Below are 18,489 nucleotides of genomic sequence, written 5' to 3'. Positions count from 1 at the left end.
TTAAAACTTATGAAGACTAGGATGGATTGAAAAAAAAAATGAGAATGTGTATGAAAGCTCCTATATAATAATTATTGTAAAATTGCCTGATTAGACATAAATATAATTTAATCAAGTGTTTTAGTTTACTACAACATTTAACAAAAGTATATTAATTTTAATTTAAATTTAAATAATTATTTTGAATGGTTCCCGAAATAATCGTGGCGATTCATACCGAACCGAACAAATGGAGTGAGGGACCCAGTTGGTTTGACACGTGAGTAAGAAGCACGCGCGGGAAGCGAGAGTGGAAATCAAAAAAATGTTGAAAGTCGTCCAAAGCAATAAACCATACCATGGTTACTTACATATAAACGGATGACTTTTCTGCCTTTGACCACATCTCTCTCTCTCTCTCCTCTTCTCTCTCTCTCTAAGTCTCTAACAGAGGAAGAAACTCAGACTCTCTCTCTCTACAAAAAATAAAGAAAGAAAAATACTGCCCCGAGTCACAATACCCGACTCACTGAGTCACTGTGCCTCCACGACTCGCCCATCTCGGTAGGTTTCTTTGCTTCTTTGCTCTGCTCATCGTTCTTTCTTACTGTACTTCTTCTATATATATATATATATATGTTTGTACTGTTTGCTTTTTTTTTTTTTTTGATATTTTTTTTTTGGATTATTACCATCGCCGTCAACGTCACTCTCGCCATCGTTAGCTTCTCTCTTTGCTTTGAAGAAGAATTACAGACCAAAATATCTTTGTGCTCTCGCAGATCCAACTCCTCTCTCCTCTTCTTCTCTAGCTTTGGGTATGTTTTCCCTTTCCGAAAGGTTTTTTTATTTTCGCCATTGTTGTGTTGTTTGTGTAGTTTCTGTTTAGTGGGAAAGTGAGGGATAGGGTAAATTTGTTGTGATTGTGCATTTGGTTTCTGTTGATTTGTTCCTGGGATTGGATTTTGAAATGTTTTTGTGTTTGGGTTACTTTGGTTTCAGCTTGTTGACCAAGATAAGTTGATGGATTGGAGCTTCAGTCGTGATCACAATTGGTACTGTGGTAATTTTGGTAGAGCTTGGGTTTCAGTGTTGATGAATCCATAGCTTTGGAGTGTATCAGTTTAGAGAGTCTGGAGTTATTGATAGCCAAAAGAGTTGCATTTGATTCTTTTGATAATTCATAAGTTCTTGGCTCTTAGTGTTACTAATTTTTTTTTTTTCTTTCAAATTTTTGTATGGAAGTTGTGAATAGTAGTTATTGAAAATTATATTTGGTGGTGAAAAAAAAATGGGGGGAATATGCTCTAGAACGAGGAGATCCTCTATAGACAATGTCATAAATGATGAACCTCCAGGAAACCATGTTCATGCTAATGGCCATTCCAATAATGGGTCTTACGCACTTCCCATGAAACCGGAAAGCAATTCTACTCCTTCCTCAGCTAGTCAGAGCATGGATATGCAGTTACGTGATCCTTTTTCTTTTCAAGAGGTAAATATAATTCCTTACGGGCTTGGCTCGGACGATACCAATGATGGGATTCCTCGATTGTCTAGGGTCTTGTCGAACAAATCCAGATCTACCAAGTCTAAGCAGGCTGCTGTTGCAAAGGTAAGTCTGAACTTGATATGTTAGTTTTGTCACAAGTCACAACTTCTTATGTTATCAATGTGTATGGTTCTATGGTCTTGTTGAATTTGGTTAACATAATTTTTCAGCCAGTACAGTAAATTGTCGCCAATGAAATGAGGATGGTAGTCACAACAAATTGTAAAATCTTGGAGATTTTTTGTTGTTGTTGTTGCTTAAGTTGAAGTGCATCTTCTTCTTACTGTTTTAGTTCTTTGCCATGGTTGCAATGATTAAACTTAGCATGGGAAGTGAGGATTAAAAGTTTCCCCTTTTCATACCTCAACAGAAATTTGTAAACTCTTATCTGAATTATCTTGTTCAGACTTCTTGAATTACCTAGTAATTGATACAAGTTTTGTTTATTTCCAAAGAAAAAAAAATCTCAGTAGAGGTTGTAGGAAGTTGTATTCACTCGGAGAGATCAAGAAAATTGATAATTGATAAAACTACTCTTCCTAACTGGACATTTTAATCAAGGTTGTTCTTGATTTTTTGAAATCCTGTTAAGCGTTATATACATATACTCGTGCCAACAAGTGAAATATTGTAGAGGAAAGAAAACTTTCCAGCTTATAAGGCATTAACATTTTAACTAATTTGCATACACGCACAGAAATCAATTGTGTCTAGTTGCTGCTGATTTGATCCAGAAGTGTAGAAAAGTTATATTAGAAATTTGAGTGAAAAAGAATGAGATAGTGGAATGGGAGGGAGAGACATATGTTTAAATTCTAATCTTGAGAGAACAATCCAAGTTTGGTGAAGCATGGTCGGCAGCAATTTTGGAGATCACCAAAGACTTGGAGATGTACATTGCAATAGCCTCCATAATTTGAGGCTATGATGTGGAACAAAATAGTAGACTATTAAGAAATTGATACTAGCTTATAATACAATTGCTTAGGATTGTTATTAGATTTTTATTTTCTTTTTAATTTTTTAGAGATTTCTCATTATAATTTCTTAGAGTTAGTTTCATTTTAAAGTAGGATTGAAAAACAAACATGAAGCATGAAATCTCAAACCAGACAAAAATTCCAATTTCTTACTAAATCAAAGAACTGGATATCCTTGAAGCCCTTTACATAATGAAGCCATAGAGCTACTCACACCCCGACTTTACTCCAAAGGATATCAACTTTAGTAGATTGATTTTCAAAAATCCTCTTATTTCTTTCCAACCATTGCTCCCACAAAACCATTTGAAGGAAGCTTTCATATAAACTGCTTGTCCCCTTCCAAGGGTTACGGTGTGTCCGTCTTGGGGTTATTTTGGTGTCCCAACCATTTTCCTGAAGGCTATACTTACCGCTAATGACTTTACCCCATATAGAATCTTGTTCCGTAGGAAATCTCCACAACCATTTCATAAGCAGCGATTTGTTTCTCATTTTAAGGTTCCCAATTCCAAGTTGACCTTCCTCTCCCCACCACACTTAAATGTCCACCTTCCCAGAATTAATTTCTATTCAGCCATCTCCAATAACTCAATTACTTTTGGAGGTGCTCGAAGAGAGAGGTAATAAATTGGTAGAGATGACAGAACTGAGTTTATAAGAGTGAGTCCGCCACCTCTGGATAAGAAAGTGTTCTTCAATCCATCTAAACACTTTGAAATCTTTCTGATTACGGGCTCCCAGAAGCTCAACTTATTTGGGTTGTCCCCCAAAGGGAACCTGAGATAATTTAAAGGCCATTCTCCTGTAGGACACCCCAAAGCTCTTGCCTCTAAATGGATCCAAGCCCTATCCACATTCAATCCCACCAAACTGCTCTCGAGTAAGTTGATCTTTAACCCTAAAAAAACACCAAAAGCCTTGATAATCTTAGTTAAACTTTCCAGATGCCGCGAATTCTCTTCCAAAAAGAATAAGGTATCGTCATCAAACTGCAAGTGGGTTATCTCTACTTTCTCTCTTCCCCCTAAGAAGCCCGGTATCAGTTCGGACCTCCTAGCTTTATCCACAGACCTACCCAAGATATCTACCACCATAGTGAACAGATCCAGGGAGAGTGTGGATCTTCTTGCCTCAAGATATTTACTACCTGCTCTACATTGGGTCATGAAAACACCTTGTAGAGAAAAATTAACAATTTCAATATGGCTAGATCATATAGGGTAGAATAGTTTTTAGTGTTGTCAAACAATCCCGTACCTTGTTATGACAGTAATATAGTTGGCAACACCAAAATCTTCTCCTATTTCTTACTTTATCTGTATTATATATTTATGTGTGTTTATACATTAGAAATAGTCACTTGTTTACTAATACAAAAATATGGTAAGATATTATCTTAAATCACAACCAAAGGTGTATAAAGTCAACTAAAGATGCAATACGCTTACAAGAATTTTATGGAACTTTCTCGAACATGTAGAGAAGTTCCATAGGGCGTTTCCAATACCAATCTTATTATCGCTCTGTGCCATAGTGTCTCCCTTTCCAACAGAGCTTTGTTATGCAATTGCAAGCTCCCATACCAACCCTTCTTTATCCTTAGCTTTGCAAGCCACCTCCTAAGCCACCAAATGACGATCACGCTCTTCATTGCCTTCCCAAAGAAAGTTTCTCATTAACCTTTTTTAAAAGACCTGAAGTTTCTCATGTATTTAACTTTACACAGAAACACAATATCCCAAGCTACCAAAGGATTTTTGTGTCCGTCATCCATTTCTCAAACAAAATGTCTCAGCTTCACCAACTTATATATTAATTCTCTAAGAACTCTAAAGTAGGACAAGAGCCAACTTTGGAAACTAAGCACAGGTACTTAACAAAAATGGCCTTTGCTTGGTTGGTTGATTGTATTTATGCTACCTTCATCTCATATGCCAATCCTTCAAAGATCCATTTGGAATCATGTCCTTGTACTCAAGTTATAATTTATTTTTTTCTTACTTTTTTGGGGGCTGGGGGGATGGGAGATTTTGAAAAAAAGTGTTGACATATATAATATTACACTTACGCTATTTTGTTGATAAAATTAATATTTGAGCCATTAGTTTGGTATTGGTTTTAGAAATCAAGGGGACTACTTTCCCATAAAAGATGAAAAAGTGCTTCTTACAGCAGTGATTGCAATATTTTTTGCAGTTTTATTTTCTAAAGCAACATAGAGATACCATGGCTATCTTTCTAATTTGATGAATTGTGTAATTCTTTGATATAGGTATCAGAAGTGAGCTCACTTTTGGGTAGGGCTGGTACTGCTGGCTTTGGGAAGGCAGTAGAAGTATTGGACACACTTGGTAGTAGCATGACAAATTTGAATCTGAGTAGCAGTTTTACTGCAGGGGTGACAACAAAAGGGAACAAAATTTCTATACTTGCCTTTGAAGTTGCTAATACAATTGTTAAAGGTTCCAATCTAATGGAATCCCTTTCGAAAGATAACATTAAACGTTTAAAAGAGGATGTGTTGATATCTGAAGGAGTGGAGAATTTAATATCGCGAGACATGGATGAACTCCTAAGAATTGCTGCATCTGACAAGAGGTTATCCAGAAATTATGTTACTTCATTCTAGTTATTCATTTTTATTTTTTCATTGAATCCTTCTAATCTTTGATTTTGGGATTGTTTAAGTTAGGGGAGGAATTAACCTTTTTTATTTATTTGTTTTGACAATTTCTACAGAGATGAATTGAATGTATTTTCTGGAGAAGTGGTACGTTTTGGAAATCGTTGTAAGGATCCTCAGTGGCACAACTTGGATCGATATTTTGAGAAGTAATCTTTTTGTTGTGATATTATCATTTATTATTTAATTTTTTTATTTCTCCTTGTGCGTTTTACTTAATTTCTTAAATTTAGTTACTAATTTCACTCTTTTCTTAAATTTAGTTACTAATTTCACTCTTTTCTTAAATTTAGTTACTAATTTCACTCTTGTTCTCTCTTTATTGATAGGTTGGGTTCTGAACTTACACCGCAGAAGCAATTGAAGGAAGACGCAGAAACACTTATGGAGCAATTGATGACTTTGGTTCAACATACTGCTGTGAGTGTATAAGCACAACAATTCTATGATAAAATAGTACTAAACTTTATTGTTCCCATCCTTTTCTTTTTAATTGTTGTAATATATATATATATTTTAAAAAAAAAAAGAAAACTAGGTTTCCCCCCTAATACTACAATATGTGGGATAGGAAACTATAACAATTGCTATGTAGGTGCCCAAGAGGGACTTGAACCTCAAACCTATAGTATTATTGATAACAGTAGATATAAAATTACAAAAGAAAGTCGTGCATAAAAGCAAACCTATCAAAAATCAAACAAGCAAAACAAAAAAGAATAAAATCTCTGACTAATCCAACAAGTCCCATAAATAAATCAGAGAAAGTAATGTTCTTGAATTTCTTACCAAATAGACACCCAAAAGTCAACTTTTTCCCAGATTTCCTCATATCAAGAGTTAAATCTTTAAATATATCTTAAAATAGACACCCAAAATTCTTTGGAGGTTTATAAAGTTGATAGATTCCTCACCATAAATTCGAAGCCTTTCTCTAGGTGTTTTAGCTAGATGTTTTGAATCTATGGAGGTCCCAATGGTCCTTTAGGCATTTTTTCTTGGGGGTATTTAATTACTTTTGGACAATTTGGTATGTTGAATACTAATCACCAAAAGTTGTTACATCACTTTCATTACATTTGAAAAGCAGGTTACTTGATCTCTGTCTTATCATAGTTTTCGTGTCATCAGCTGTAGAAAAATAGAGGGACACACTATGAGGTTGGGGAGAAGGTTCCTTCTGTGAGATGGTAACATTAAATTCGAAGCTGGCCTTGGGCTTTGTGATTTAAAAGATTTTAAAGGTGTTTTGTTCTCTGATCTTGTAAGGGCTTGTAGCGCAATTATGTTTAGGTTTGTTTTATTCTATGCGGTTTTCTTTTCCACACTTATACTTGCATTACTTTTAAACAATTATACATGTCACGTTGCTTATAAAAAAATCTGTGAGGTGGAAAAAAGTGGAGGCCTTAAAACTTAGATGGTCTTTTAGTTAGGGTGTTAAGGAGGATTTGAAGTTAAAAGCCAAAGCCTAGAATGAGTCTTATTTTCTAGGAGTTTGCAAGCAGAGGAGGGGGAAGAAGTACTGGGGTTCATGTACGGCTAGGACTGAGAAATGCATAAAAGTATCAGGGTGAGGAGTCTTCTTTGAGCACAAGAAAAACCTGCAAGCGCAGTTTTTGTTGAATTTATGGTGTGCACTAGTATCATATATGATCCTATTTAGTAATGCACATGGTAATCAATATCAAGTTGTCTTAAGGAATGGCTTTTGGATTGTGGTTTTCAGTTTTGCAGGGCTTCATTAAGATTGGGAAGATAGACATGCTATTCTTTGATTCTTCTTAATCTTCTATTACCAAATTAGTGCGAGCTTTTTCTCTGACAACTGTGTTGAAGTTCTAAATCTCTTATTAAACTGGATTTCCTTCCATGGAATTCACCATGAAGTGACCATCTTGTACTGTAAATCGTCTTCTCGACTATTGGTGTCCTGGAATATTGGTTGACAGTGCTTTGTATGTTTGATGATGTCCAAGGTTACACTAAATTCAAGACAAAATATGCTTAAGCTTATATACAGATTGTAGGGATCCTAGGAGTGATGACTTTTCGATGCTCTTCTACACATTCTATGGATTTGTGGAGGAAGAAGAATACATGGAATGTTGGGAGTTATAAAATACTATACTTTTGAGGTTCTTTTACATTTTGGCTCAGAGAGGCTCTTTATTTATTTCCTATATACTATTCACCTTGGAGGCTATGAAAAGAATAGGGTGCACGTCAATTTTATCTTTTGTGGTGAAATTGATCCATAAGTTCCCTTTTATATATTCTGTCTCTCCCATATAGTTGCACTGAAGATCCAGAAGAACTTATTCAAGTGATCTTGTGTTCTAGACTGCTGAAGATCTAATTTCTAGAATAAATTGTTCTAGAAAGATATTCAGTTTTGAGCTGAAAATTTTAAGTGCTCCAAAGGCTTTGAAAACTCGGTAAAATATTATAATTTTTTTTTCACTCCCTCTAGTATTGGGCTGCATTTAAGTTGAAGTTCGTTGGGTGGAAGGAAATAAACATTATTTAGAGGACTTCTTGAACATGCTAGGGTCGTGGGAGGAGAATATTAGGGCATGTTTGGTATTGTTTTCTGTTTTTTGTTTTCAAAATTGTGTACTCAGAAATGAGAACAGAAAACTGTTTTTGTAGTTTTCAAAAAACAAGAAGTGTTTGGTTAATATTTTCTAAAAACAATTTTTTAGTTTTATTTTTTTAAAATCTTAAATAAAAAATTAACAAATACATTTACAAAGAGAAAATAATTTTAAAAGTTTGTAATAAATAATGAGATAAAATAATTTAAAAGAAAAAATGATGAAAAATAAGAAGTGAGAAAATTTGAAAACAACAGAAAACAACTTTTTCTTGTTCTCAAAATTTTCTGTTTTTTGTAACTTTGTTTTTAAAAATTGTTTTCTGAAAACAATGCCAAACATCTCTACTTGTTTTCAAAAAACAGATTTTAGCTTCTAAAAACAAAAAACAGTTTTTTAGTTAAGGTGCCAAACACCCCCTTAGTTTGTTGGTCTCATTTTGAGACACTCTTTGAAAGAATTGAAGAATTGTTTATTTTATTTGGTCAGTTTGGGGTCTTCTAATTTCTGAACTCTTTTATTTTGGTTTAGTGTTAATGAGGACAACTCAATTCTCTTTTTGTTTTGATCAATTTGTTAATATTCTTATACATTATTACTTAAGGTTTTCTTTTGTCATCAAAAGATTAGCTGAAATCATATATGTTTATTTGGCCCGTTCATATGATGTTGATGAAATGTTTTAACTTCATATATGACAATGAAAATGTAACTTCATAGACATTCTATTATTTTGAATTTGAACTGGAGGACACTATTTTTTTTCCTGGTCGGGTACAGGAATTATATCACGAGCTACATGCTTTGGACCGATTTGAACAAGACTATAAACGTAAACATCATGAAGAGGATAATTCGAATGCTGCTCAAAGAGGTTAGAGCTTCTCTAATGCAAATGTCAAATATGTGTTGCAATGCTATATTTAGCACAATATGACCAAAGAAAAAGAAAGAAAAAACCCTCAAATTGTGAAGTATGCTAAAAATAAATGCTGTACTTTTAAAAAATGCTCATTATAGTTGACTGATCAAATTTCTTGTTTTATATTTATTTATTTTATTTAGTTAAAAATCAATTCTAAGAAAATTTATTGTGCATTTATTAAAAAATATTATTGACTTTTATAATTTTTATTTTCAAAAACATAATACAAAATATTGTGCCAAATATAACAATTAGTCACTTTTTGTTCCAAATTGGGCATTGACAATGATACTTGCATTGGAGACGTCTAACTTGTCTGCTGTATACCTCTTTGAAGTTCCAATTTCATTTTATTTCATTACCATTGTAGCGTTCTAAATTTATTACTCTGTCATTCATTTTAAGAGGTCTAGTTTCATTAATGACCATGTGTTTTTGTTAAAAAATAAAATACTGATTCCTTGAGTGTCACTTATTGTTTAACTTCTGAGGCTGATTTACTGATAGAGCTAATCTTTTTAATAATAAAGATTTTTAGTGGTGATTAAGTTATTGTCCCAAGCTTACGGAAATTTTGTACCTCATTTATTCTATCAATTGTAGATATAGCTTTAGAGTGTGATAATGAATAACATACAAAGAGGAAGAAAATTAAGCTAATTTAAAATGCGCAATATAAATGTTTAAACATGAGAAATGGCAAGTCTTATCAGAGATACACGAGAAATGACAAACCTTATCAGAGATTCAAGTAAAGAGTGGATTATTCTGGCTTGGCTGTAGTAGTTGTACGCAGGCCTAATATATTTGCTATTACAAGTTTTGTAATTAAAAAAAGGGCATCCTTTTGCAAACATTGAGAGTTATGTCCATAATTTATTGCAATATTTGTTTTTTAAATTTCTTGGAGGACCCCTTGGCCTTTTTCAAACTGGGTGTGTAAGTGTTCTTGGTAGATTCCAGGTAGCATATCTGCGTTACTTTTTTTTTTCTTTTGAAAACATGGACTCCTGCCTTTAATTGTACCATATATGTTTTTGATGCTGTTTTGGTTGCCAATTTGAATGATTGTTACTGTAGATGAGTAACTGTTGCTATATTCTTACCTACATACTCTCTTGGCATGTAGGAGACAGCCTTGCAATTTTAAAAGCAGAATTAAAAAGTCAAAGGAAGCACGTGAGAAACTTGAAGAAAAAATCCCTCTGGTCCAAGATTCTGGAAGAGGTGCAAGTCATATTATTTTATATGCTTATCTATTGTTCTTGAAAATGAATGGTTGAAACAACTTGTTTTATATTCGGATGCTATGTACTACAGAAATTATCAAGTGAAAAGTCCTTAAATGCAGGCGTATTACAATTAAATATATCTTTTCACTTTTCTAGAAAATGGTTTTAATTCTTGAAGTTATTATTTGTATTTACAGGTAATGGAGAAGCTTGTTGATGTGGTACATTTCTTACATGTGGAGATTCATGAAGCTTTTGGTAGTGCTGGTATGCATTAAACAAAATGTTGGATCAAATTTCTAATATATATATATTTTTTTTTTGGCATACTGGATTGGATCAGTCCATGTGTTCTTTTTTCTCTTATTTGACTGAGTATACTTTGTTTTCTAGCTTAATAATTTTGACATTTTACTCATTTCTAATTTTGAATACATTTTTCGTTCTCTAATCAAAATATATATATATATATTTATTATTGATGCGATACTCATCTTCTCTCTCTGTGACTTGCAGATGGTGATAAACCAATAAAAGGTTCACAGAACAAGTTGGGCTCAGCCGGTCTAGCATTGCATTATGCAAATATTATTACACAAATTGATACTCTTGTAAGATTTTGTTTATCCATTTGTATTTTGTAGACTGCTGTCATAGTATGTCACTCAATTTTATGCATCATCAAATTGAGAGCAAGAAAAAGATACGAGGATTTTCGCCACAAACTCGCAACAACCATGTTTTTATGATTTACAAGAAAAGCACAACCCTCAAAGAGGGCTGTATCCTCTTTTAAATTTTGAAACTTTGTTCTGTTTTTATGACCATCTTATTTATAGCTCTATTCATTTCTTATCATCTTTCTATAGATTTGTCTCAAGAGTACACTGAAAAGTAATTTTATGGGTTCAAATTTAGTGCTAAGAAGGTTCCTTTGGCAATATTTTTTTTAAGATTTATTCTGCCCTTAATAGTTTAAGAGGTTAAATCATATGTTTTGAGCGAATAATATGTGATGCTTTTTGGCATAAACTTAGGTGTCACGGTCAAGTTCTGTGCCTCCTAACACAAGGGATGCCTTATATCAAGGGCTTCCACCTAGTATAAAGTCAGCTTTGCGTTCAAAATTACTGTCATTTCAGGTCAAGGAAGAGGTAACTTTATTTTCTTCCAAAAGAAACTTGTTATTTACTGAGATATAATGTTTCATATTGTTCATCACAATCCTTGTATTTAGAAATACGTTGATGACTGATATTTCTTTCTTGGTAATGATCTTTCCATTTTTTTCATATGTATTTTCTTGCAGCTTACAATTCCACAAATCAAATGTGAAATGGAGAAAACATTGCGTTGGCTTGTCCCCATTGCAAATAATACGACCAAGTAAAGCTTCATTCTATTTTTTGGAGTAAATTTTTGTTTGGGTTATGGTGTCTGGTATACCCCATTTTATAATTTGCTTCGTTCCCTTTATTCTCAATGCAAAAAAACTCATTAATATCCAAGAGTGAATGAGAAAGTAATTAAATTGTTTTGTTTCCATAGAGAAATGATTGAAATGTCCTTTATTATTTTTGCCACTGTATTGGGAACCTTGTAAATTTTGAAGTGGGTAACCAGAATCTACATTATCTACTCAAGACAGTTACTCAACATCATTATTCATATCTTCTAGTTATACATTATCTACTTTAAAAGTTGACCTGTGAGCATTTTTGCAATTTGATCCAAATAGGGCTCATCATGGCTTTGGTTGGGTAGGAGAATGGGCAAATACAGGGTAAGCTTTCATACATTTGGTACTTATTTTTTTTCCTAAAATTATTTGTTATACTTTCCAAGCTTATCTGATTGATATTCTTTTAGGACCGATGTAAACCGAAAACCTGCTGGTCAGACTGACTTGTTAAGGATCGAGACTCTACATCATGCAGATAAGGATAAAACCGAAGCATATATTCTTGAACTAGTGGTGTGGCTTCACCATTTGGTCAGCCAAGCAAGGGCTGGAAATGGTGGCATTAGGTCTCCTGTGAAATCTCCAATACGCTCTCCAAACCAGAAGACGATTCAGCTATCTTCGGGCAAACCCAACTGTCCATCGCCTTTGTTGACTGTCGAAGATCAAGAGATGCTTCGCGACGTGAGCAAAAGAAAACTGACACCCGGGATAAGCAAGAGTCAAGAATTCGACACTGCAAAGACCAGGTTAAGCAAACACCATAGACTGAGTAAGAGTAGTAATCACTCCCCAACAGGTGAAACTAGGAGAGATCCATTTCCCATTAGAAGACCGTCCTCTGTTCCCGTCATTGACTTTGACATAGACCGGATCAAAGCGCTGGACCTCATTGATCGAGTTGACACAATTCGAAACATTTAGGGAGAAAATGATGATACGCCGAACTTGCTAGGGGGAAGGATTCTCTTCTCCGGCAGCACGTTCAGAACAGACCCACCTCTGCATTTTTCATTGTCAACTTGTGAGCAGCAGAGCCTTTGGATTTCGGAGGCCGTGGCTAGCTATTTTATGCGTGAATTAGTAAGAAAAAAAAAACAGATAGGTGAGTGACAAAAGTGGTTGCTGTTTTTTGAATGTGGAAGTCATGTGAAAAATTAGGGTGATAAGTAACATGTGGTTCGAGGGAAATTTAATTGCTTGTAGAGATGGAAAATGGACGGATATGTGGTTTATAGTTTTCCTTTGTTCTATGTGTACAGAGTAAATTAATAATTAAATGTTAAATGTTTTATGCATTTCTGTCAAATTTTGTTTATCTTATGTAGACATACAATACAATTATGAAAATGTAATCTTTATTTATTTGTTAATTTTCTACCAATAAGGTCTAAAGGGTGTGTGCATTGCCAATAATATGTCAGGTTCTTGATATTTTTGTTTTATTTTGACAAAATGAATGAATTACCTAATGATTGAAAAACTTACACATTAGAGAGATTTATTTCATCTAATAAAATTCATTGTCTAGGGCATGTAAAATTAATCTATTTTGCCTCCTTCAAAATATTTAAGAATAGAACTAAACCACCAAGAGAAAACTTACCGAAAACACACCTTAAGTTCAAAGAACTTAAAAACCTAACCACAAAACCATAACAAAAGAAACTAAGGAATCAAAAGAATTAAACTTAAGAATAACGGTACCTTTGTTGATCTTAAGGATTGGCTTAACTCCAATACCGAAATACTTTAATCCTTACTTCCCAACCCAAATGTATCACTCTTATGTTCTCACTAGCACCTTGGAGTATGATCACAACTGAAGAGTAAGTGAAAAGGTTGGGTACTAGATCCGATTTATAGAGTTTGAGGAGTGAAATTATCCTATTAAAAAAAATACTTAAATCCTTAAATAAACATGATTATGACAAGTGTCATGCTTTTAGTGGTTCTGGAAGGTTTTATAGTTTCTAGATCTTTCTTTTATTTAAAAAAAAAATACTTAATTTCATTCTAACTATAATCCAAATTTAAATTTAAATAAAATAGAATTCTAACTTCTAACTTCCTAAATCTCGTAACTCTAAACTCACCTGTAGTAAAATCAACATAACTGGAGCTGTAAGACTCTGATTTATACCGTTAGAAAGCTAATTCAATTATCTACAACTTTCTAGAAATACTATTTTTCAAAATTCATAACATAACTGGGTCAAAAATAAGTCAGAAGTTACCGTACCCTAAAGTTACGAAAAATCTATTTAATTATCTAAATAACAACCTAATCCACAAATAAACAAGCTCCTAATGGTCTTGGAAGATTCTAAAGCTTTCTTGAACTTTCTTTTATTTAAACTATAATTAAATCCTTAAATAAACATGCACACGACAAGTGTCATGATCTTATTAATTCTATCTAAACCTTATAGTATAATAAATAACATCTTTATAATCAGCTATATTAATCAAACCTTATGTTATAATTAATATTCTTAAACTATAAGTTAAACTTATAAAATCTATAAGTGTTGCTACGAGTGTTAAACTAAGTCCCGGTTTGAACCAAAATCCACGAAATTTAAAATACTACAACTACTACTAGCTAGCTAACTAAGTAAATATTCTGGGACTCTACATTGGTGTTGACTGAAATGGCACGAAGAGATTTGTTTGTACGAGGATTGAATGTCATGATCGCCCGTGATGTCAAGATAAATTTGGATCCGGGGACTACCACTTATGCACAGGTAGTGGACAAGGCCTTTACAGCTGAGGGGGCCGAGGATCATATATGGAGAGAGGGCCTTGCTAGGCGCGATGCTCGGAGGACAGTGCCTCCTTTCACTGGATCTAGTCGGAGTAGTGGCCCCAGTGAGCAGAAGAGAAAGACCCCAGAATCTTTTGTTCCTCCTAGCTCGGATAGGAGGGCACAAGGTGCTTTCAGTGGCCGTCAGACAACTGGAGAAGTTTCCCAGTGTGTCCTCGGTGCAGACGACGACATCAGGGAGAGTGCAGGATCAATGCCTGCTTTACTTGTGGGAGTATCAGTCACTTGAGGAAGGATTGCCCACAAGCCATGAAGGAAGAGCCGAAGCAGAGTGACAGTTTACCTTGACTCAGACTAAGGCTGAGGCTAGCCCCTCGGTCGTGACAGGTTAGATTTCTAGTGATGGTTCTTCTTTTACTGCATTGATTGATTTGGGGGTTACTCATTCATTTGTGTCTGCTAGAGTGATAGATCAGCTGTGTAGACCTAGTGATTCGTATGCTAGGGGATTTCAGACTTTGTTGTCGACTGGGGAACTAGTAGTCTCTAGGAGATGGGTTAGAGCATTGTCAGTAGAGATAGATAGTAGGGAGTTGTCTATGGATTTGATTGAGCTAGCAATGGATGACTTTGATATGATCATAGGGATGGATTGGTTATCAAAATACGGGGAGACGATTGACTGCAAGCGCATAATGGTGACCTTTGAACCAGAAGGAGAGGTACATTTTGTATTCGTGGGGACAGTGAGTGGTCCACGAGTACCTATGATTTCGACACTGAGGGCTAGAGACCTGATGTAGGATGGTTGCATATGATTCCTAGCAAATATTGTGGATACTTCTAGAGTTGTGTCGGTTGGGCCGAGTGAGACCAGACTGGTATGTGAGTTTCCAAATTTGTTCCCTGCAGACTTGCCAGGGTTGCCACCACACTTGGAGATTGAGTTCGTCATAGAATTGGCACCAGGGGCGGAGCCAGTATCTAGGACACCTTATAGAATGGCTCCGACAAAGTTGAAAGAACTGAAGATTCAGTTGCAAGAGTTATTGGATTTGGGATTCATCAGACCGAGTTTTTCGCCATAGGGTGCTCTAGTGTTGTTCGTCAAGAAGAAGGATGGATCCTTAAGGATGTGTATCAACTATAGAGAGTTGAACAAGCTGACCATTAAGAACAAGTACCCACTACCTAGGATCGACGACTTGTTTGACCAGCTACAGAAGAAGACAATGTTTTCTAAGATTGACCTTCGGTCAGGCTACCACCAATTAAGGATTAAAGAGGAGGACATACCAAAGACTGCTTTCCGCACGAGGTATGGACGCTATGAATTCCTGGTTATGTCCTTTGGATTAACCAACACCCAACAATCTTTATGGACTTGATGAATAGGGTCTTCAAATATTATCTGGACAAGTTTGTGATCGTATTCATTGATGACATACTAGTGTACTCTCAGTCAGAGACAGAGCACGAGCAGCATCTACGCTTGGTATTACAACGGTTGAGGGAGCATAGGTTATATGTGGACAGACAGGTGTGAGAACAGTTTCAAGGAATTGAAGCGGCGACTGATCACCACTCCAGTTTTGAGTCTGCCGTCAGACGATGGGAAGTTTGTAGTTTATTGTGATGCTTCCAGACAGGGTTTAGGGTGTGTACTAATGTAGGCTGGAAAGGTAATAGCCTATGCGTCGAGACAACTAAAGGAGTATGAGCAAAGATATCCTACACATGATCTGGAATTGGTGGCAGTGGTATTTGCACTTAAGGTTTGGAGACATTACTTATATGGTGAGAAGTGCGAAATATACACCGACCATAAGAGTTTGAAGTACTTCTTTACTCAGAAAGATCTGAATATGCGCCCAAGATGTTGGCTGGAATTGGTAAGGGATTATGATTGTGATATTTTATATCATCCTGGGAAGCCAATGTAGTGGCCGACGCACTGAGTCAAAAGGGTCCAGGACAATTGTTCAGTTCGAGACAGATATCAGATAAATTAGTTGAGGAGATGACTAGAGCGGGTACAGAGTTAGTGGTTGGTCAGTTAGCCAACATTACTCTTCAGTCTACACTACTTGAGAGGATCAAGGAGGCGTAGGGGGAGGATCCCCAGTTGAGAGGACACAAAGAGATCGTCTTAGCCAGAGCGGCTAATAATAAGGGAACAAGTATGAGTGTTACAATAAGTTCGTATTGAGAAACGCTCTGAGTTGGTAACTTTTGCTGCATGCACTGCCCAATTACATGACTTGTCAATGCATTTTGTCACATATAATGACTTGGTAGATTTATTAATTTCCATCTCAAAGCAAGCCTTTATTGCAATATCGTTCAACCTAGTTTTTACCTCATCTTTGTTCTTAAATTCTTGACCAATTGCCAAATCTGACCCATCTGGGAAATTAAATGTGTCTTTACTAAGGACTTGATTTTGTTCATCGCGGTGGTCCAACAGATCATAGTAGTTGAGTGGGTCAATGTGATTTGGAGTTGGAGATGATGATGTTGTCCTTTTGTTAAGAAGGTCCACAGGTTCACAACCTAGATTAACACCACTTTCGCTTGGTGCAGAAGCAGCATCACAAATATTATTTTCAAAGTAGAATTCACAGTCAAAGTAATCATCTACTAAACTTTGTTCATTTTCTTTCATGCCGCATTCAACTTCCATATCACATATATCTTCTCTCTTAATGAGCTTCACACGTAGTGCAACTCTACAATTGTTCTCTCCACAATCCAAAAGATAAGTGGCAAGACATTCATCCCCTTGTAAAATGAGTGGTGGCATATTTTCTCCCACAATGATAGGTAAGTAGCTTATTTTCAATTCGATATCATTTTGATTCACCTCAATCTTCTTATATAGTTTCTCCAATAACACCTCAAAAGTAGTATTGGAGTCATCAACAATGATAGATATAACTTCCTTATTCTTTGGTAACCATTTATACAACCCTTGGTCATCCTTCCATTCCCCGTCATATTGACCACAGATTACCACTCGAGCCATTCTTGTAACGAGAATAGATTATTAACATTAAAAAATATATTTGATGTTAAAATTATAATTAATAAGTTTAAAATTAAAAATACGAATCTCAACCAAGTCTAGTTAGGCTCTACTAGTATCTCAACCCACTATATTGAGCAACAATTGAGCTCTACTAATATCTCAATCAGTTATAGTTGAGCTCTACTAGTATCTCAACCAACTATAGTTGAGCTCTACTACTGGAATTAACATATCGATTGAATTTAATATTTTTTTTTACAAAGAATGTAATCTCTCTTTTTGACAAAAAATGTAGATGGAACAATTTTATAGATTAAAAATATAAATCTCAACCAAGTTCAGTTGAGCTCTACTAGTATCTCAACCAGCTACAGTAAAACAACGGTTGAGCTCAACCATTATCTTGAACATCTCTATCTAGTTGAGCTCGATTGTACCAAGCCAAAAACTAAGCAATATCATATTTTTCATGGGTTTCACTTTGCAAAATTACTATTTTTAACTCAAAACCTACAAAATGGTAATGATATGGGTAACCTTGTACTTTAATTGTTATTTTTACCATATGTTTATGAACTTGTAAGCAAACAAAATGCAAATATTTAGTTCTAACATTCAAATCAAGAAAGATTCGGAATTTAAAATACTAATCTCGACCAAGTCCAGTTGACCTCACCTACTATCATAACCAGCAATAATTGAGCAACATTTGAGCTCTACTAGTATCTCAACCATGTTTGGTCGAGCTATACTGTAACTGTCTTCTCGATTGAACATAGTCGAGCTCAACTCTACACAGTCGAGATATGCGTATCATCTTCTTCGCGAGTTTCATTTCGAAAAATTGTCATTTTCAACTCAAAAACCACAAAATAGTTCTAATATGACTAACAAGGTACTTTTATTGTTATTTTTACCATATATATATATGGAAAAATAAATATCTACATAAAAAAATACAACTTTCTTTGTTTTCACATTCAAATCAAAAATTAAAAAATTAGGGTTTCTCATTTACTTACCTTAATGTAATCACTTTTTTTCAACAATGTCGCTGAAATCGGTATGTAAGTGTATCACAAAATAATCCTTCTATACATTTGGAGAGATTTGATAGGATTTGGAGAGATTTTGAAGAAGAAATGGTGGATGGAGGAAGGATGGGGGGCTGGACACGTTTTTTTTTTTTTAAATCTGATTTTTTATAATTTTAATTAAAAACAAAAGGACATTATTGGAATATAAAAGTTTCATTAAAGGAGGAGGTTAGTGTAGCTA

The 18,489-nt window shown here is 34.8% G+C and overlaps 1 protein-coding gene across 2 annotated transcripts; it reads left to right on the top strand.

Annotated features, from left to right (window-relative positions):
* Positions 1 to 386: 386 nt before the first annotated feature.
* LOC133804518 (protein PSK SIMULATOR 1) lies at positions 387 to 12,786 on the top strand. Of its 2 annotated transcripts, none has more exons than XM_062242675.1 (14): positions 387 to 543; positions 705 to 797; positions 982 to 1,594; positions 4,787 to 5,112; positions 5,254 to 5,346; positions 5,527 to 5,617; positions 8,575 to 8,668; positions 9,849 to 9,946; positions 10,149 to 10,218; positions 10,468 to 10,562; positions 10,989 to 11,105; positions 11,261 to 11,337; positions 11,690 to 11,734; positions 11,821 to 12,786. In XM_062242675.1, the coding sequence occupies exons 3-14, from the start codon at positions 1,271 to 1,273 to the stop codon at positions 12,335 to 12,337; spliced, it is 1,947 nt and encodes a 648-aa protein (XP_062098659.1). In that variant the 5' UTR covers positions 387 to 543; positions 705 to 797; positions 982 to 1,270; the 3' UTR covers positions 12,338 to 12,786. The 2 variants fall into 2 exon arrangements, with proteins under 2 accessions (XP_062098659.1, XP_062098660.1); XM_062242676.1 differs by having other exon boundaries at positions 395 to 543; positions 762 to 797.
* The last annotated feature ends 5,703 nt before the right edge of the window (positions 12,787 to 18,489 follow it).

This window comes from Humulus lupulus, chromosome X (assembly GCF_963169125.1).
Source record: "Humulus lupulus chromosome X, drHumLupu1.1, whole genome shotgun sequence".
Classification (NCBI taxonomy): Eukaryota; Viridiplantae; Streptophyta; class Magnoliopsida; order Rosales; family Cannabaceae; genus Humulus; species Humulus lupulus.
The sequence above is the reverse complement of the archived record's forward strand: the minus strand, read 5'-3'. Positions and strand labels throughout refer to the sequence as shown.